Source organism: Nothobranchius furzeri, chromosome 7 (assembly GCF_043380555.1).
Source record: "Nothobranchius furzeri strain GRZ-AD chromosome 7, NfurGRZ-RIMD1, whole genome shotgun sequence".
Taxonomy (NCBI): Eukaryota; Metazoa; Chordata; class Actinopteri; order Cyprinodontiformes; family Nothobranchiidae; genus Nothobranchius; species Nothobranchius furzeri.
In genome coordinates this window covers 67,505,965-67,521,617 of record NC_091747.1, presented here as the reverse complement: position 1 = coordinate 67,521,617, position 15,653 = coordinate 67,505,965, and the positions used below count along the sequence as shown (strand labels likewise).

Below are 15,653 nucleotides of genomic sequence, written 5' to 3'. Positions count from 1 at the left end.
GTTTTTTACCGTCTTGCATTGCTGACAACTTTATTAGTCAGTATAAAATGACCAATACTGGCTTTGAAACAATCATTCAGAATAAACACAAATACTTTTCCAAGTCATGTGAAAATGCAGCCAGTTTATTACATTTTCTGAGAAAAGATGATTCTGCAGACAACGTCCATCATCATCATCACCTGCAGTTCTCTGTGGTCAGCGTCATTTCACCCATCCCCAGAGATATGAACACCTCAAAGTTGCAATGGTAAATCTGAAACGAAAGTTCACGATTAATTTGATCAGATTATATTGTAGTTATTCAGAAATCTAATAAAATGTAATTATAAAAGAGGTTATGTGCAACTTAATGCTTAAAAATACAAGTGGGACTGTTAGGTTGTTGATTCACTATCTCACAGATTAAAAGAAGGTTTTCAGTTCTTTAATAAGTTCATTACCTGCTGTGGGTAAAAGAGGGGACAGTAGTTAGCAGATGGATCGTTCTTCATGCATCGAGTTCTCGCCAGTTCCAAACTCATGAAAATATTTTGACCTGCAACCACCTTTAAGGAGAAAAAAGTGAGGATTTATAACAATAACAGTGAGTAAACCAACAGAAGTCTGTGAATAAATTAAACTGAAATGAGTAAACTTTGTTGTATAAATTGCAATGACAATAAAGGTGAATTGAATTGAATAATCTAAACGATTCAGTCTGCAGAACATCTGTTATGTGATGCAGGTGGAAGACAGAAAACCTTTACTCAGCTCACGATAAAAGCACAAAACAAGCAGGTAAAATATCTAGTTTATTACTGGAAAGTTTTACTTTGATCTGAAAGACAAAGTATTTATAACTCAAGCACTACTGACCTGACTCTTCGCTTTTAACACTGCAGTCGCTTTGTGGTAGTAAACGTCGTCGATGTGCATGTTGTAATCAGAAACAGCAAAATTCATAGCCTTTCGGAAATTTGGAGAGTTGGGATCTATGTATGAGAAGCCACCTGGAATGCCGCATGACCCGACGGCAAAAAGAGCAGCAAAGAGAAGAGGAAAAACAATCGTTGTCGTCATTGTTCTGCAGGAGCAACAACAGATCTGCAAGAGCTGATTCACTCGCAGCGTTCCTTTGATCTTATGAACAGAGACCTAAAAAGGAGTGGTTCATTACAGCCAATCAGCAGGCTCTGAAAAATCTCTGACAAAAGTTTTCATTTTTGCAAAACAAAGCACTCAATCATATTTATCATAGCGTCTATCTTACTTGCTTATCGTTAGCCTCTGGTAACGATCACATAAAAAATTGATTTGGTGCAACTTTTCTAAATGTTGGAAAAATTCAAAATTCATTATTTGGACGTGTTTGATCACTAATTTTTGTATGTTTGTCTGGGTCTGAGTAGCAGGTGCAGCAGCCCCAGAGAGTCCCAACCGCCCTCTCCTCAGCAACCTCCACCTGCTCCATGGGTGGGACCCTAAGGCATTCCCTGGTCAGCCTGGAGATCTACATCTAGCTTGTTCTGGGTCCGACGTATCCAGGAGAGCTAGCAGACCAGACAGAGGGTCACAAACCATCCAAACCATACTCCTCGAGTGCCCTAAAGTAGGAGCCCCCTAGGCCAGGGGTCTAAAACTCTGTTCTTCTAGGTTCACTATCCAGCATGTTTCTGTTGTTTCCCTGCTTAAACACACTTGACACTTAAACATGCTGGATAGCAGACCTTGAAGACCAACCCTAGGGACATGCTCATAAGCCTTTTTTAAGCATTCTGGCTAGCTAGCTTCAGTCAGAGTAATATTTCCTGTTTCTAGGGACTCTGCTCCCTTTGTGGGACATCATCTGCAGGTAGGATCCTCGCTGTAGAGAAGTAACTCAGAACATCACCATAAAATGGTGAAAAGATGGGGAAAGCTAAGTATATTTTTAATCAGAAAGCACTTTATATATTATACAATACGATGCTACTGCCATATTTGAGCTACAGTGTAGAGGTCTGGGGAAAGACGTACAAAAGTCATTTACAAACAATAACGACAATGCAGAAAAGGGCTATCAGATTAATAACAAATGCAGGATATTTGGATCACACAAATGAACTTTTTATTAAAACGCGGACAATGAAGTTCCAGGACTTGGTTAAATACAAAACAGCACAAATAATGTATAAAGTAAGAAATAAATTAATGCCTGATAAAATACAGAAACTGTTCACAGAGAGAGAAGGAGGATATAACCTGAGAGGGACACTAAACTTAAAGATCCATAAGTTTAGAACAACATTAAAACAGATGTGTATCACATTAATAGGGGTTAAATTATGGAACAATTTAGAAGAAGAAATCAAAGTAAGTACAAATATAAATGTGTTTAAAACGAATTATAAAAAGCATATTCTGAACAAGTATATAGTGGGAAATCGATGATTTATGTGGGTGTCCTTTATTCCAAGGAAAATTAAATTGTATCAATTGTAAAAAGATGTGTTTTTTTTCTTTTTTTGTTTTTTTTCCAAATGGTTTGGTGTTTTTTTTTTTGTTTTTTTGGTGACTAGTACCATTTTGTTTGTTTTAATGTAGGTTTTGTGTTAGATTTCGTAAACAAGTAAAAATTACTTGTATAAAGGGGTAGGGACATATAAGTTTCCACTTCAGCCTACTCCTTTTCAAACAGAGAAGAAGGGATGATGATATGTATTTTTTCAGTTTGTGGTATTTTTAAAAAAATTATGTATGTTTTCTTTGTTTGAAATAAACTAAACTGAAAAAAAAGACTAAACAGAAAGCAAAGGCTGTTTTGGAATTTTTATTAAAAATGAAACTTGAACATTTATGTTCCTTTTCACCGTAACAGAAGATCCGATGATGTGTTTTAATCAGAAGCCTAGAGGTCAACCAGTTCTGTCACTTAAACCAGTATCTGCCTGTGATTAGCTCCAGTTATCGGCCCATGGCCAGTCCATTCGTTATCATGACTAGTTTGTCACTGATTGGTTTATGAAGTTGAATGAAGGTAAAATTCTCAGAAATCGTGTTTTGTTTTGCCGTGACATTTAACTGTTGTAATAAAAATATGTCATGACACAATAAGTAAATATAGTTTCAGAAAAAAAACATATTTTTTAATTTATTTATCTTTTATTTAACCAGGAAGATCCCACTGAGATTAAAAACCTCATTTTCGAGGGAGCCCCGGCCAAGAGGCAGCAAAAGATGCAGTCGACTTTTCTCAGTTACAGTTAGTTATATACGAAATAATAGAAGGCAGTTACAGCACAGGGAATCCGTCTCAAGTGCTCTCAATCTGGTTTTAAATGTATTCAATGAGATAAACTCGGTTAATTTCCTGTTTTCCTGCAACCTGCTCCATGGGAGCAGATCGCCTCTAGAGCAGTGATGTTCTGGGGCTGTCGCTGGGCAACATGAACTTTCAACTCCCTTTTCTATGGAGTTGAGATCTAGAGACTGGCTAGGCCACTCCAAGACCTTGAAATGCATCTTAAGAGGCCACTCCTTTGGCCGTGTGTTTGGGATCACTGTCCTACTGAAAGACCTGGCCACGTTTAATCTTCAGTGCCCATGCTGATGGAAGAAGGCTTTCACACAAAATCTGACTTTATATGGCCCCAGTCATTCTGTCTTTTTCACAGATCAGTCGTCCTGGTCCCTTTGCAGAAAAACAGCCACAAAACATGATGTTTCCACCCCCATGCTTTACGGTAGGTATGGTATTCTTTGGATGCAACTCAGCATTCTTTCTCCTCCAAACACAGTGAATAGAATTTTTCCCCAAAACTTATATTGTAGTTTCATCTGACCATTTGACACTCTCCCACTTCTCTTCTGGATCTTCCCAATGCTCTCTAGCAACCTTCAGATGATCCTGCACATGTGCTGGCTTAAGCAGTGGGAAATGTCTGGCACTGCATGATGGTAGCCTTTAAAACTAAGGTCCTAGCTCTCTGCAGGTCATTCACTAGGTCCCACTGTGTAGTCGGGCATTTTGCTCACGATGTGTGTGATCATTTTCGCTTGGGGGTGAGATCTTGCATGCACCCCTGATCGAGGGAGATTATCAGTGGTCTTGTATGTCTTCCACTTTCTAATAATTGCTCCCACCATTTCATTTCATTTATTTATTAGATCCCCATTAGCTGCTGCTTCGTGCAGCAACCATTCTTCCTGAGGTCCGACACCACAATACAGCAACCAATATTTACAATATTTGCACTCAAACATTCTCACATCACAAAAACAAAAAACATCTGCTCACATTACACAATAATTACAAACCATGGCAAAAGCTGCATCCGCCAATTCGGACAGTTCCTTCACATGTTCAGTCACAATTCCCATAACTAAAACATAAATCTAATGCTCTTCCTAAGATAATAACACTTCTACTGCTGTGTCAACAAAAATATATTTAACTTCTGTTTGTAAGTACTTCAATTATCCTAAAGTTAGGTAACGTGTTCCAAGCCACCATTGCTCTGTTCCTCACAGTGTTTTGTTTTAAAGTTGTTCGACACCTAGGCAACACAAACCTACAGAGTGACGTTTGCCTGGTGGAATGATGATGTATATCTGAGAAGAATAGAAATTCCCTGTAAAATAACTCTGGTACTTTGGTCATCACTGCTCTCCACCACCATTGATTTCTTCACACCAACACTTTACAACATCAAGGGTGCTATGCGAGCTTGGCGTGCGGAGCCAGGATCATCGGTGGGCGATGAAGGATCTCTCCAGAGCTGCTGAAAGGGGCAGCAGTGGCTCTGGCTGAAGAGAATGAACTCTAGCCGAGCCACACCTGGGTAGTGGGGGTGAACTCGGGATGCTGGGAGTCGCTGCTGAACGCTCTGGAGACATTGTGGGCCTATTGGCAAAATATTGAGGAAGGAGGGTGCCCACTTGAGAACCCAGAGAGATGCCATCATTCAGCTGATTAACCCTTAGAGCAGTGCTATTCAACTCTGGGCCTGGAAGGCCAGTATCCAGCACATTTTAGTGGTCTCTTTAGTCCAACACACTTGATTCAGTGGTTGAATCACCTGTGCAGCAGCTCACCAGGCTCTGCAGAAGCCTGTTAATCACCTACCAGTTAAAATCAGGTGTGTTGAAGTGGTTAAAACCAAAACGCGCGGGATACTGGCCCTGCAGGCCCGGATTTGAGCACCCAAGCCTTAGAGTACAAGCTGCAGGTCTTATACGAGAGGGATTAGGACATCTAGTCCTTTGAAACAAATGTTCTCTATAAGCTTTTGTTGGGTGAAAATCCCCAGGAGTAAGCAGTTTCTGAAATAATCAAACCAGTGCATCAGGTACCAACAACAACCATCAAAGTCACCTGATTTCCTTTTTTGTTTACCTTTTATTACATTTTAAAATATCAAACCAATAATTCCTTCTAAAGCCCAATTAAATAGAAAATGCACCTTTTATGACGTCTCTTTAACACATAAAAGCTGATTTAGAACAGGTCATGCAGACCCATCACGAATTCTGGCTCCAACCCGCTATCTGACCTCCTTTCCTTTGGTATCTTCATAGTTCCGTTAATCTCCACGACTGTTATCTGATCCTGTGTAAAAATGTAAAATTCCTAGAAATAATCAGTTATTTATGTTTTCATGTTGCATTCAGATACGATCAACATATGATTAAAGTCAATTAAAACAGCATGTTGTTGTTCACAGAAATAAATCATCATTTTAGGATCCATCTCATCTCTCTAAGAGCTTCTGTTGTAATTCTCTTTATTAAACTAAATCTTAATATGATTTCTGGTGACGTCCAGTTTCATGTTGTCATCACGGTGTGTAAAAGTTAGAAAAGACCGCTCAGTCTTGTTGCATAGCTGTTATTGATGAAGGCCATGAAAAGAAACTACACCTTTAATTTATCCTGAAGTAATTTTCAAATAGTTTTCTTTAATTTTTGTGTATCAATATTTTTCATTACTTATGAACCTGATGAAGCTCAGGTTTGTGATTGGTGGAGCTTACAGGATAAAACAAGTCCCTTCCTGCTTTGAGACTCTCTGTTACAAATAATAATTAGGTTTTTGCAATAAATATGAAATATATGTCACTTAAAAACTTTGGAGTTTATAATTTAGATTGTGCAGTTCTGTGTCAGGATAACCATCTATTTGTCAGGAGTTGGTGTGTGTGTGTGTGTGTGTGTGTGTTCTGCTTTCACCTTCAGGCAGCCACAGGAGGGCACTAGGGAGACGCTCATCGCAGCTCCCTCTAGGAGCTGCTCTGGCAGGTGTGTTTTCCACACACCTTCACTCCGTTTTACCAACTACAACCAGGAGGATAAACGGAGAGGAGACCAGTCATCCAGTGCCAGAGCGTTAACCTCAGTGGTGACCTTCAGCCCCTGCCTATGAAAGCTTGTTTCTTAATGTCCCTAGTTGGCAAACTTGTGACCAACCTTCTCCTTCTGGCTCCTCAGGTGAATCGGCTCTCGTGGTGATTCCTGGAACCTTCTTACTCCAGTCCAGCTTCACACTTTGATTCCTCGGTCAGAACCATCCACCCTATACCCACCTTCTTCTTTACTGGCCTCCTCATCTCCTGAGATCCTCCTGAGCTCCTGTTAACCTCCACCATTACCATCATCATCCTCAACTGCTGTGCGTCTCCTGTCCACCCCTCCAACATCACACATTGCTTTTACTGATCCAGTCAGAATCTTCCAGATCTGACGGAGGCGTGGTTTTGGTGGTGCTTGGTAAACCTGTCATCTTTTCATTCAACCGTAAATCAAAACATCCAAATTATAAAACTACGCCCACGTCATCAACTTCAGTTCAAAGCTTTCTAGTGAAGTTGTCAGAGTGGCCAATCCGTAACTTTCCTCTTCAGCCAAAAGAACCAACGACAAGCTGGATAAAATCTGTTGCATGTTCCACCTGTTGCAACGGTTCCTTCCAGAATAAAAGCTGAACCATCACGACCCCGACATGGGTCTTGTTAGATGCCAATAAACTGTCGTGACCCAGAAGTATCTCAAAGACTGGTTTCAGTTGGCAACCGCTGCTTTTCCTACCGGTTTCGGTTCCAGAGAGGGTCAAGCTGGACCTCGACATTCCTGATCTAACGGGGACTTCCAAAAGGGTGTGTAGGCCGGCAGAATGGGGAAACCACATGCTCACTGCCGAGCTCAAAGCCATCAGAGATTCCCTCTGATGTTTTCTAGCAGATTGAACAGGTCGTGGACCAAGCAGTTGCTCTTACCAGCAATGTCAAGCGAGACAAACTATGACAACTTTTGTTAAAACACAAAGATTATCTTTCTCTCGACTCCTTGGACTGTGGTCTAACCTCTATCCATGGTCAGGATTCCTACACTGCCATTTGTGCGTCATTCCCCTGGCGTCCCACGGACCAGTCCAGGAAATCGTTGAAAGCCTCTTGGGTAAAGGGATCATCCGACCCTGCAACAGCACCTACTCGCTCCACTGTGGCCAGTAAAGAAGCCTAATGGTAAGTGGCGACTAACCATTGACTACAGGCAACTCAACAACCAGGTTCCCTTGTCTAGGTGGCCGATGGCGCGCCTCGAACAAGAACTTCCAAAAGTGAAAGACGCTAAATACTTCTCCACCCTTGACATTGTGTCTGGATTCTGGACAATTCCTGTCCGTAAATCAGACCAACCCAAACTAGCCTTCTCCTTTGCCAACCGCCAGTACACCTTCACTCGGTGTCCTTTTGGTTATTCCAACTCACCAGCTGAGTTCAGCATCTTCTTGGACAAAGCCTGCCCTGATGCTCGAGAGCGAGGTACCCTCATCTATGTCTACAACATTCTTGTTCGTGAGCGTACCTTGGATGACCACCGGTCCGAGCTGAACCACATCATGGGTCAGCTCGCAGCTGCTGGTGCAAAGGTCAGTGGTGCAGGTCAAAGGTTCAGTTTGTTGGCCTCCTTGTGGGACCACAGGGTGTGCCGCCTCAACTTGGCAGAATTCAAGGTGTTGCCACCATCACACCTCCTACGAATGTCTCCGAACTTCGGAGCTTTCTAGGGGTGTGCAACTACTCGCACCAGTTCGTAGAACATTAGGCTGAGATGGCGAGACCTCTGACTAACCTACTGAAGAACCATCTGCCTGCAGCATTTTCATTTGCACAGACAAATCTGGAGAAATCAGCTGAGGGCAGGAAGGCTTATTATGATCAGAAGGCCTCACATTCTGAACTCAACATAGGCGATGAGGCCTGGTTCTACATTTTCACTCCTAAAACTGGTAAAACCAAGAACACCTCTGGGAAGCTGGCTAAGAAACTTTCGCCGAAGTGGTCAGGCCCATACCTGATAACCGCTGAACTCTCTCCAGTCGTGCATCAGATCAAGATTACCCAAACAAACCAGAAGCCTGTCTATAAGTGGGTCCACAGGGACCAAATCAAACCACACAAGGGCTCCACTAATTTGGTCAATGCTACCTCCAACAACTTACCGACTTCGAAAGGGGGGTGGTTTCGCACCTCGTCGGCTCCATAGTTCTCTATCTCAAGTTACACAAGCTTGTCTATGTTTGTGTGTGTGCATGGTTGTCTTTCCTGTTTATACGTGACGTGCAGACTTGGGTGAATGGAGATGGACGTGCTGTGGGTTCCTGAGGTCAGGTAATCAGTTAGTTAACAGTAGATGGGTTATTCCACATTTTTTTATTTTCACTAAGCTTAATTCCTTATGGGAACATTCACATGTAGGTTGATTACTAACTTCACTGATTTATATTTTAGTGCTCTTTGACACTCATATCTATCTTTTTTATAGAATTTTACTACAGTGATTAAGTTTTGAAAACTTTATGATTAACTTGTTAATTTACCATTACGGGCTACAACCATTCATGTTGATAAAACGTTTGCTTAGTAAAGTGATTCTATTCCTCCCACACGCAGTACAGGGTTTTATTAATTTTATTCTTTTCGCAACACTTTTTTCCAGTACACATAGTGTAGTGCGTCCATTTCTTCACTTAAAGGCTACTCACATAATTGCTTCACAGAGCACATGCAGGCACTCATACTGATAGGTTTATTTTTCTTTATTGATTTGCTTTAGACGCCATTTTGTTGTGTCTACATTGAAGTGCCCTGTGTTGTGCTATTTCTCCTCTTCTGAGTTTCGCTGATGATCCTCAATTCCTGGGGGTGGACCTATGACTTGTCATCAAATTCTACTCCTCCTGATTGGTGTTCCGGCTCGTATTTTATGGTTCATTAAATAATATGTAAATGTAATCGTTACAAGAGGAAGCTACGGAAATGGCCGTTTGTAGCAAAATCTCTTTAACTAAGAAGCAGCCGTGACACGCCGTCAGGGTTGTTGCAAAGCTGACGCAGCAAACGGTTCCTGCAGAACAAAGCTGATTTTAAGGATCTAGACGCAAACAGTTCCATCCATCTGTCGTGACCCGAGACATCTCTGGACTGGAGAAGTCGGCGCTGTGGTCAATCTACCGGACCTGGGTGCCAGAGGTCACCTGACCTCTCTGACCTTCGGATCCATGAAGAGGATCTCCGAGAAGGCTGAGGTAGACCACAGTGTGATTGCGTCTGATACTTTTTGATTATAATCAACTTCATCGCTTAACACAAACCAAATTCTTTTACACCCAGAGCTCAGCTCTCCTAGATGTGGAAGTTCTGATGACATCACATTCACACATAGGCACCATATCTACACAACATCTAGATTCACCCATCACAGCAAATATTAGTTAACTTGTCATGTTTTAATTGGCTGGACAATAAATTCTTACTTTTACAAACCTGACTCTTTCTTGTATCAAAACAAAGTGTTTACAATCCCTGAATAAACAAACAATCCTAGAATCTTCTGATTAAACATCCAAAGACCAAGCAGGTTGGTATTCTATATTTATCACAGCGTATTGGTCATAAGTAGAGGTAATATATTGAGCTCTTAAAGCACTTAATTTACCAATCCTACACCAGGCAACACTTTTCCAGTTTTGGTGAGCTGGTGCAAGCTGTAGCCTCTTTTTCCTGTTTGTAGTGGAGGTGAGTGGTACCCGGTGGGGTCTTCTGCTGCTCTAGCCCATCCGCTTCAAGGCTGTGGGTGTTGTGGCTTCACAAATGCTTTGCTGCGTTCCTCGGTTGTAACGAGTTGTTACTTCAGTCAAAGTTGCTCTTCTATCAGCTTGAATCAGTCGACCCATTCTCCTCTGACCTCTAGCATCAACAAGGCATTTTCCCCCACAGGACTGCATCATACTGGATGTTTTTCCCTTTTCACACCGTTCTTTGTAAACCCTAGACATGGTTGTGGGTGAAAATCCCAGTAACTGAGCAGATTGTGAAATCCTCAGACCGGCCCGTCTGGCACCAACAACCATACCACGCTCTGAATGGCTTAAATCACCTTTCTTTCCCACCCTGACCTTCAGTTTGGAGTTCAGGAGATGGTCTAGACCAGGACCACACCCCTAAATGCATTGATGCAACTGCCCTGTGATTGGTTGGTTAGATACTTGCATTAAGGAGAAGTTGAACAGGTGTTCCTAATAATCCTGTATATGAGTGTAAATGTCACACATTCCCTAAGTAAGATATTAGAGTTATAATATTAAGTGATCTTAACTATAAGGCAGCAGTAGTTCAGGGTGTTCAGGAATCAGAAGGATTTAGGTTCAGTCCTAGCTCCGTCTAGGCTAACCTCCCCATGTTGGACTCAAATGGCAACATTGGCCAAAAAGTAGATTTTCATCACCAGAAGTGTGTGAGTGTGAGCGCATGAATAATGAAAAGTGCTTTGGGTACCTCAAAAAGCACAATCTAATTATTTTTATCAAATGGTAAATGGTGGGAAACCCACACATACCAGCGTACCGCTGTGACACGCGGGGCACACAAGGTCCCCAAAGCAATGGGGACCTTAACCCTAACATATGCAGGCCATAGGGGCCCGACTATTTGTTTTGTTTTATTTATTTATTTACTTACTTATGTTTTCAGAGGATAAAAACCTCTTGAGATGAAACCTCTCGTTTTTGAGTGGGTCCTCTATCCATTTAAGGTAAAAGATTGCAAAATAGCAAGACAACAAGTGCCTGAAAAAGAGAGAGAGAAAGAAATATATCGGTTCATATCAATATGGGAAATGAAGAGTTTGACAATACTGGATATCGATAGAAAAGCCCATATGGAGCATCCCTAGCTAAAAGTCCATTACATTTCATTTCTTCTCGGTTCTCGTGGGCAGCTGGTCACCTGACTATGTAGATCAGTTTGCTGCCATGTGGTTGGTGGATTAGACGCTGGTGTAAACAGTCGAACTCGCTTTGATAGTCTGAATTTCTTGGACACCATAGGGACCACACCTAAAGACCATGTAATTATTCCCCCACACACCCCCACCCCCGCTGTCCTTTTGCCTGACGTTGACGAGGGGATCTTCGGGTTGGCTTCAGTCAGTAAAAACAAACTGATTTCACAATTCTTTAATAGTTTACAAAATTTATTTAAAAAAAAGATTATTTTCTGTAATTTTCTCTTCAGTTTCATAAAAATCTGCCTTTGTGACTTCTGCATGTAAACCACCACTCAGTAAATAACTGATGTCATATTTATGTCCGCCCACTTGCACAGTTAAAAGATTTACACTATGCATCCGTGCATAGTGGAACGACGCAACACGAGCCTGATGCAGTTCTCGCACCAATCAAAGGGAGTTTCCATCATCATGACTCCATGTTACGCAAATATTATTCAAATAGAGAATTGTCCCCAGTTTTATCCTTCAGAGGGAGGGTTAGTGTTCAGTGCAGAAGATGCTTGGCTTTCTTCTTGGCTTATTTCTATTCTGTGTGCATTTTCATATTCAACTGCACCTATTTTTACAAATGAAAGGGGGAGAAATAAACGTTTCCAAACAGCAGTTGTACTAACGAACCAGCGCTTCATGATTCAAATGTCAGGCCGGTTCAGAAGTCAAAAAAGCTAAGGTTGATTTTCAGGGCCTCTTGGACTCAGCGGCCCGTCCTCAGTCATGACTCGATCAACAGCAGTCTCAACATTTGTCCAATCGCCTGACTGTAAGCACTGTTCCCTCCTCCAATAGGCACAGGGAAGGACCCGTTGCTGTCCAGTGGGGGCACAGACTCCCAGTATCTCTAACCATGGAAGACTGGTGAACCAGTACAGACCAGTCCTTTGTAGGAAACCTAAAGATGAGCTGAGAAAAAGTTCAGGTCAGTAAAAACATAAATACATGAATTCAGCAGACATGGAGAACATCTTTCAGCTCCATTAAAGAGGATATGTTCTAACGTTTAAGCTATAATTCATGTAAATACGGCGATGACAGATCTACAGGCCAGTCAACACATGCTTTAAGTTCTCTGCACAAAATCAGTACAGGGCCGGATTAAGATTGCAGACACCTCCGGGCACAATTTGTTCAAAGCAGCAATGGTAATAAAAGTTTTTATCATGAACAAAAAGTTCTTTACTTCCACAAAACAGATCAACAAATGTTCAGTGACTGAGCGAGAAGGATATAATCGAAGAGGTCAAAATAAATTTGAAACCTGTATACGACACAGAAAGGTGCACACACACCACCTTGTTCTGATTTTGGAGTACAGCAGCGTAAACCAGGGGCCGTTCTAGCATCAGCAGTGTAGGGCTGCCAAGCACCATCTTACACTGGTGATCTTCTTAGTCCCTACACCCCCAGCAGGTCCCTGAGGTCCAGTGACCAAAGCCTACTGGTTGTGCAGCACCAGGCTAAAGGTCAAAGGTGACAGATCATCTGCTGCTGTGGCCCCCAGACTCTGGACCTCTCTCCCCCTGAGCCTGAGATCAGTGGACTCAGTGGTCTCCTTTAAAAAGCAGCTGAAGACTCACTTGTTCAAGCTGGCTTTTGTATGACCTTCTTCACCTCTCTCTCTTTATTCTGCTCTCCCCACCTATTCCACCTTCCTCAGGATCCACTGGTTTCCCTCTTTCCTGTTCACTCTCTCTCTTTCTTAACATTTTTTAATCACAATTGTCTATTTTTGCTCATTTTAAATATATTTTTAAACATTTTCGAATGCTTTTTTACATTTTTTGTTTTTGTGAAGCGCCTCGTGATTTTTACCTTGAGAGGTGCTATAGAAATGATATTTTCTTCTTCTTCACCCAGAGGGCCGCCCACCCAGGCAAGATTAGTTGGAGTTTTTTTTTTTACAGTGTAACACCATTTCATTGCCTCTATTTGAAACAAAATCACAAACAATGCTTTACATCTTCTACTATTACAATAATCTAGCCCAGGTTCAAAGGCTCCAGGTCAGTGGTTCCCCCCTCCCTTCCCGAGGGCCGGTATCCAGCATGTTTTTCTGTTTCCTGCTTCAGCACACCTGACTTCAATCAGCAGGAGATCAACGGGCCTCTGCAGAACCTGATGAGCTGCTCAACAGGTGAATCAAGTGTGTTGGATTAGGGGAACAACTAAAACATGCTGGACACCGGCCCCCCAGAGAAGGGAGTTGGGCATACTGGTCTAGGTGTTGTAGTTTTTGAGCTGGACCCGTTCCTATGTGGCCCAGATGCAAAACAAATAGGCCTAAATAAATGAATAAAATCAATATTTCACTTTCACACATCATAAACTATGTTTTCATCAGCGGGAAGTGAGCTAGTTCAGGTCGGATGTGTCCAGGATGTTTGTTTGACAGCCGCTGTTTTCTCCTCACAACGATGTCAAATTTTAAAACAGAAGGGAGAACTGTCAGCACTCAGGAGGGCACACGGAGGCTCAGAGCTCCACTCTGGGAGGGGCGAGCAGGAACAAACCACTTTTGAGGTGGGGGGGTGGGGGGGGTTGCTGGATTTTTGTTGTTTAAATATAATTTTTCAACCAATATTTTACCCGTTTCTTAAAAGAAACACATAGTAAGAAAAAATGTTTTCAATTCCTAAATTTAAGGAGTGCTGGGATTTTATGTAGGGGGGCTTCAGCCCCCCCCCCCCCTCTAAAAACGCCCGTGGCGTATACGCGCGCGGCTTTTCTTTTTTCTTCTGTTCTTGCTTCACAATCAAGTCTTCCAACTTTACAAATGTGGAGGTTGTTTGGTAACGTCTGCTGATGTCATTTCCTGCTGAGTCACAACCAGTGAGTTTGAGTCCCGCGCAGCAACTTTAGCAGGCGTACATACCATGGGCGTTTCTAGCCTGTTTTTGGGGGGGCTGAAGCACCCCCTAAATTCATCCCTAGCACCCTTAAAGTTTGACATTCATTTAATTACCTATTTGTTTTTACGGTTTGTGGTGATTTATTAACATTAGTAATATCTAAACACCCTACACTAGGTCTAAATATTATGTTTTAAAAACGAAAATGTCTCTTGAACGGTTCGATCCTGCTGACCTTTCCAGACTCGGCTCTGAGCCTTCCTGAGTGGCTGCCGTTAGGGTGACCAAGGTTCCTGCTTTCTGTGGGACAGACGTCTTAGATTTACATTATTGTTCACAGGTCCTGCTAATCGAGACACCGTCTCCCATTTAGTTTTTGAATATTGTGTAAACTGATTATGAGGCGGAAGGAGAAAAAAAGCAGCTGTCGAGAGGAGAGAATGGGGAGGAAGGGGGCGAGTAGGACTGTAGCGGCAGTTCAGCCGGTGAGGGCTGCAGCGAGGGATTGTGGGAGTGGCGGTGATGCAATGGATTGTTTGGGATGTGCAGCTGAACCAGTAGAGGCTTGAGGAGGGCGGTCCGGGTGGTCCGTATCAGAGCGGCAGGTGGGGCTCGTTTTGCTGCCAGGTGACGGGGGTGTGACTGGCGCTACAGTTGTGCATGGTGGGCTGTTGAAGGTGTTGTGTCGGACAAAGGCCCAGTGCTTCAAGGCGCTGCTGCTTGAGAAGTTTCTGAGGGTGGAGGTTTCGGAGTCATGGTCTGGTTGCTTGGTTAAGGGGGTGGTGTACGGCATTTCCTTGTGTAGGGCAGCAGTGGCGGCAGTTCGACCGCTGGGTTTAAAGCATGTTGTTCCACTCCGCTAACGATTGCATTCGATGCAGTAGAGCTCCCTACTTGTGCCAAGTTGGACTACCTTAGTTTCCCGGTCAGGGCATATGGTTTAGATGCCAGGGCTTTGGTCATGTGGCCAGTGCACGTGCGGTGGGGGTGAGGTGTCGGAGGTGCGGGGGTGATCATGAGGGCAAGGGTTGTGATCTTCTGCTCTGCTGTTGCAACTGTGGTGGGAACCATCAGGCGGCTTATAGGGGGTGTGTGGCATATCCTCGTGATTTTTATCTTCAGAGGCGCTATACAAAACATCTTTTCGTCTTCTTCTACGACATGTTTGTGCTGAGATGGTGAGGTCATCCCACAGCCAAGGAACCCTCCAGGACAGAAGAGCGGGAACCCCTGGCCTAGACTCTGACCTGGACCAGGTTCTGCTTCAGTGTTAGCAGAACCTGTTAAATGTGCATCATTTGATTAGTGAAAACTGCGTTTTTGTTTTCTCTCATGAATGTGAGAATGAAATTGTGTTAAAATGTATGTTGAAATTCATCTTGCTTGACCAGGCAGATCTCTGGGTGCTCAGCACCCTAAACCTCTGATGCTAGGATCGCCCCTGGTGCATACCCCAGGTGTTCTGTTGGTTCCTAAAATGGCCCAAAATGGGGTTCT

At 42.9% G+C, this 15,653-nt stretch overlaps 2 protein-coding genes across 3 annotated transcripts in view; both read right to left on the bottom strand.

The window, feature by feature from the left end:
- Positions 1-103: 103 nt before the first annotated feature.
- Positions 104-1,098, bottom strand: LOC129167251 (cystatin-C). Its single transcript, XM_054751871.2, has 3 exons — positions 859-1,098; positions 444-548; positions 104-256 (listed from the first exon to the last, which is right to left on the bottom strand). Exons 1-3 carry the CDS (start codon positions 1,060-1,062, stop codon positions 179-181), a joined length of 387 nt encoding a protein of 128 aa, XP_054607846.2. The 5' UTR covers positions 1,063-1,098; the 3' UTR covers positions 104-178.
- Positions 1,099-11,461: 10,363 nt separating this feature from the next.
- Positions 11,462-15,653, bottom strand: part of socs7 (suppressor of cytokine signaling 7) — a 21,766-nt gene continuing 17,574 nt past the window's right edge. For both annotated transcript variants that reach the window (XM_054751874.2, XM_015954508.3), the window contains one exon: positions 11,462-12,210. The gene's annotated coding sequence lies outside the window, so the exon portion shown is untranslated. The remainder of the gene's footprint in view (positions 12,211-15,653) is intronic.

What these genes read in the sequence shown, in the direction of transcription:
- LOC129167251 (XM_054751871.2), bottom strand. Translation starts at nt 1,062, where the DNA reads ATGACGACAACGATTGTTTTTCCTCTTCTCTTTGCTGCTCTTTTTGCC. An exon ending in TGTTAAAAGCGAAGAGTCAG is followed by an intron (nt 549 to 858) that starts GTCAGTAGTGCT and finishes TTCTCCTTAAAG; the next exon opens with GTGGTTGCAGGTCAAAATAT. An exon ending in CCCTCTTTTACCCACAGCAG is followed by an intron (nt 257 to 443) that starts GTAATGAACTTA and finishes CTTTCGTTTCAG; the next exon opens with ATTTACCATTGCAACTTTGA.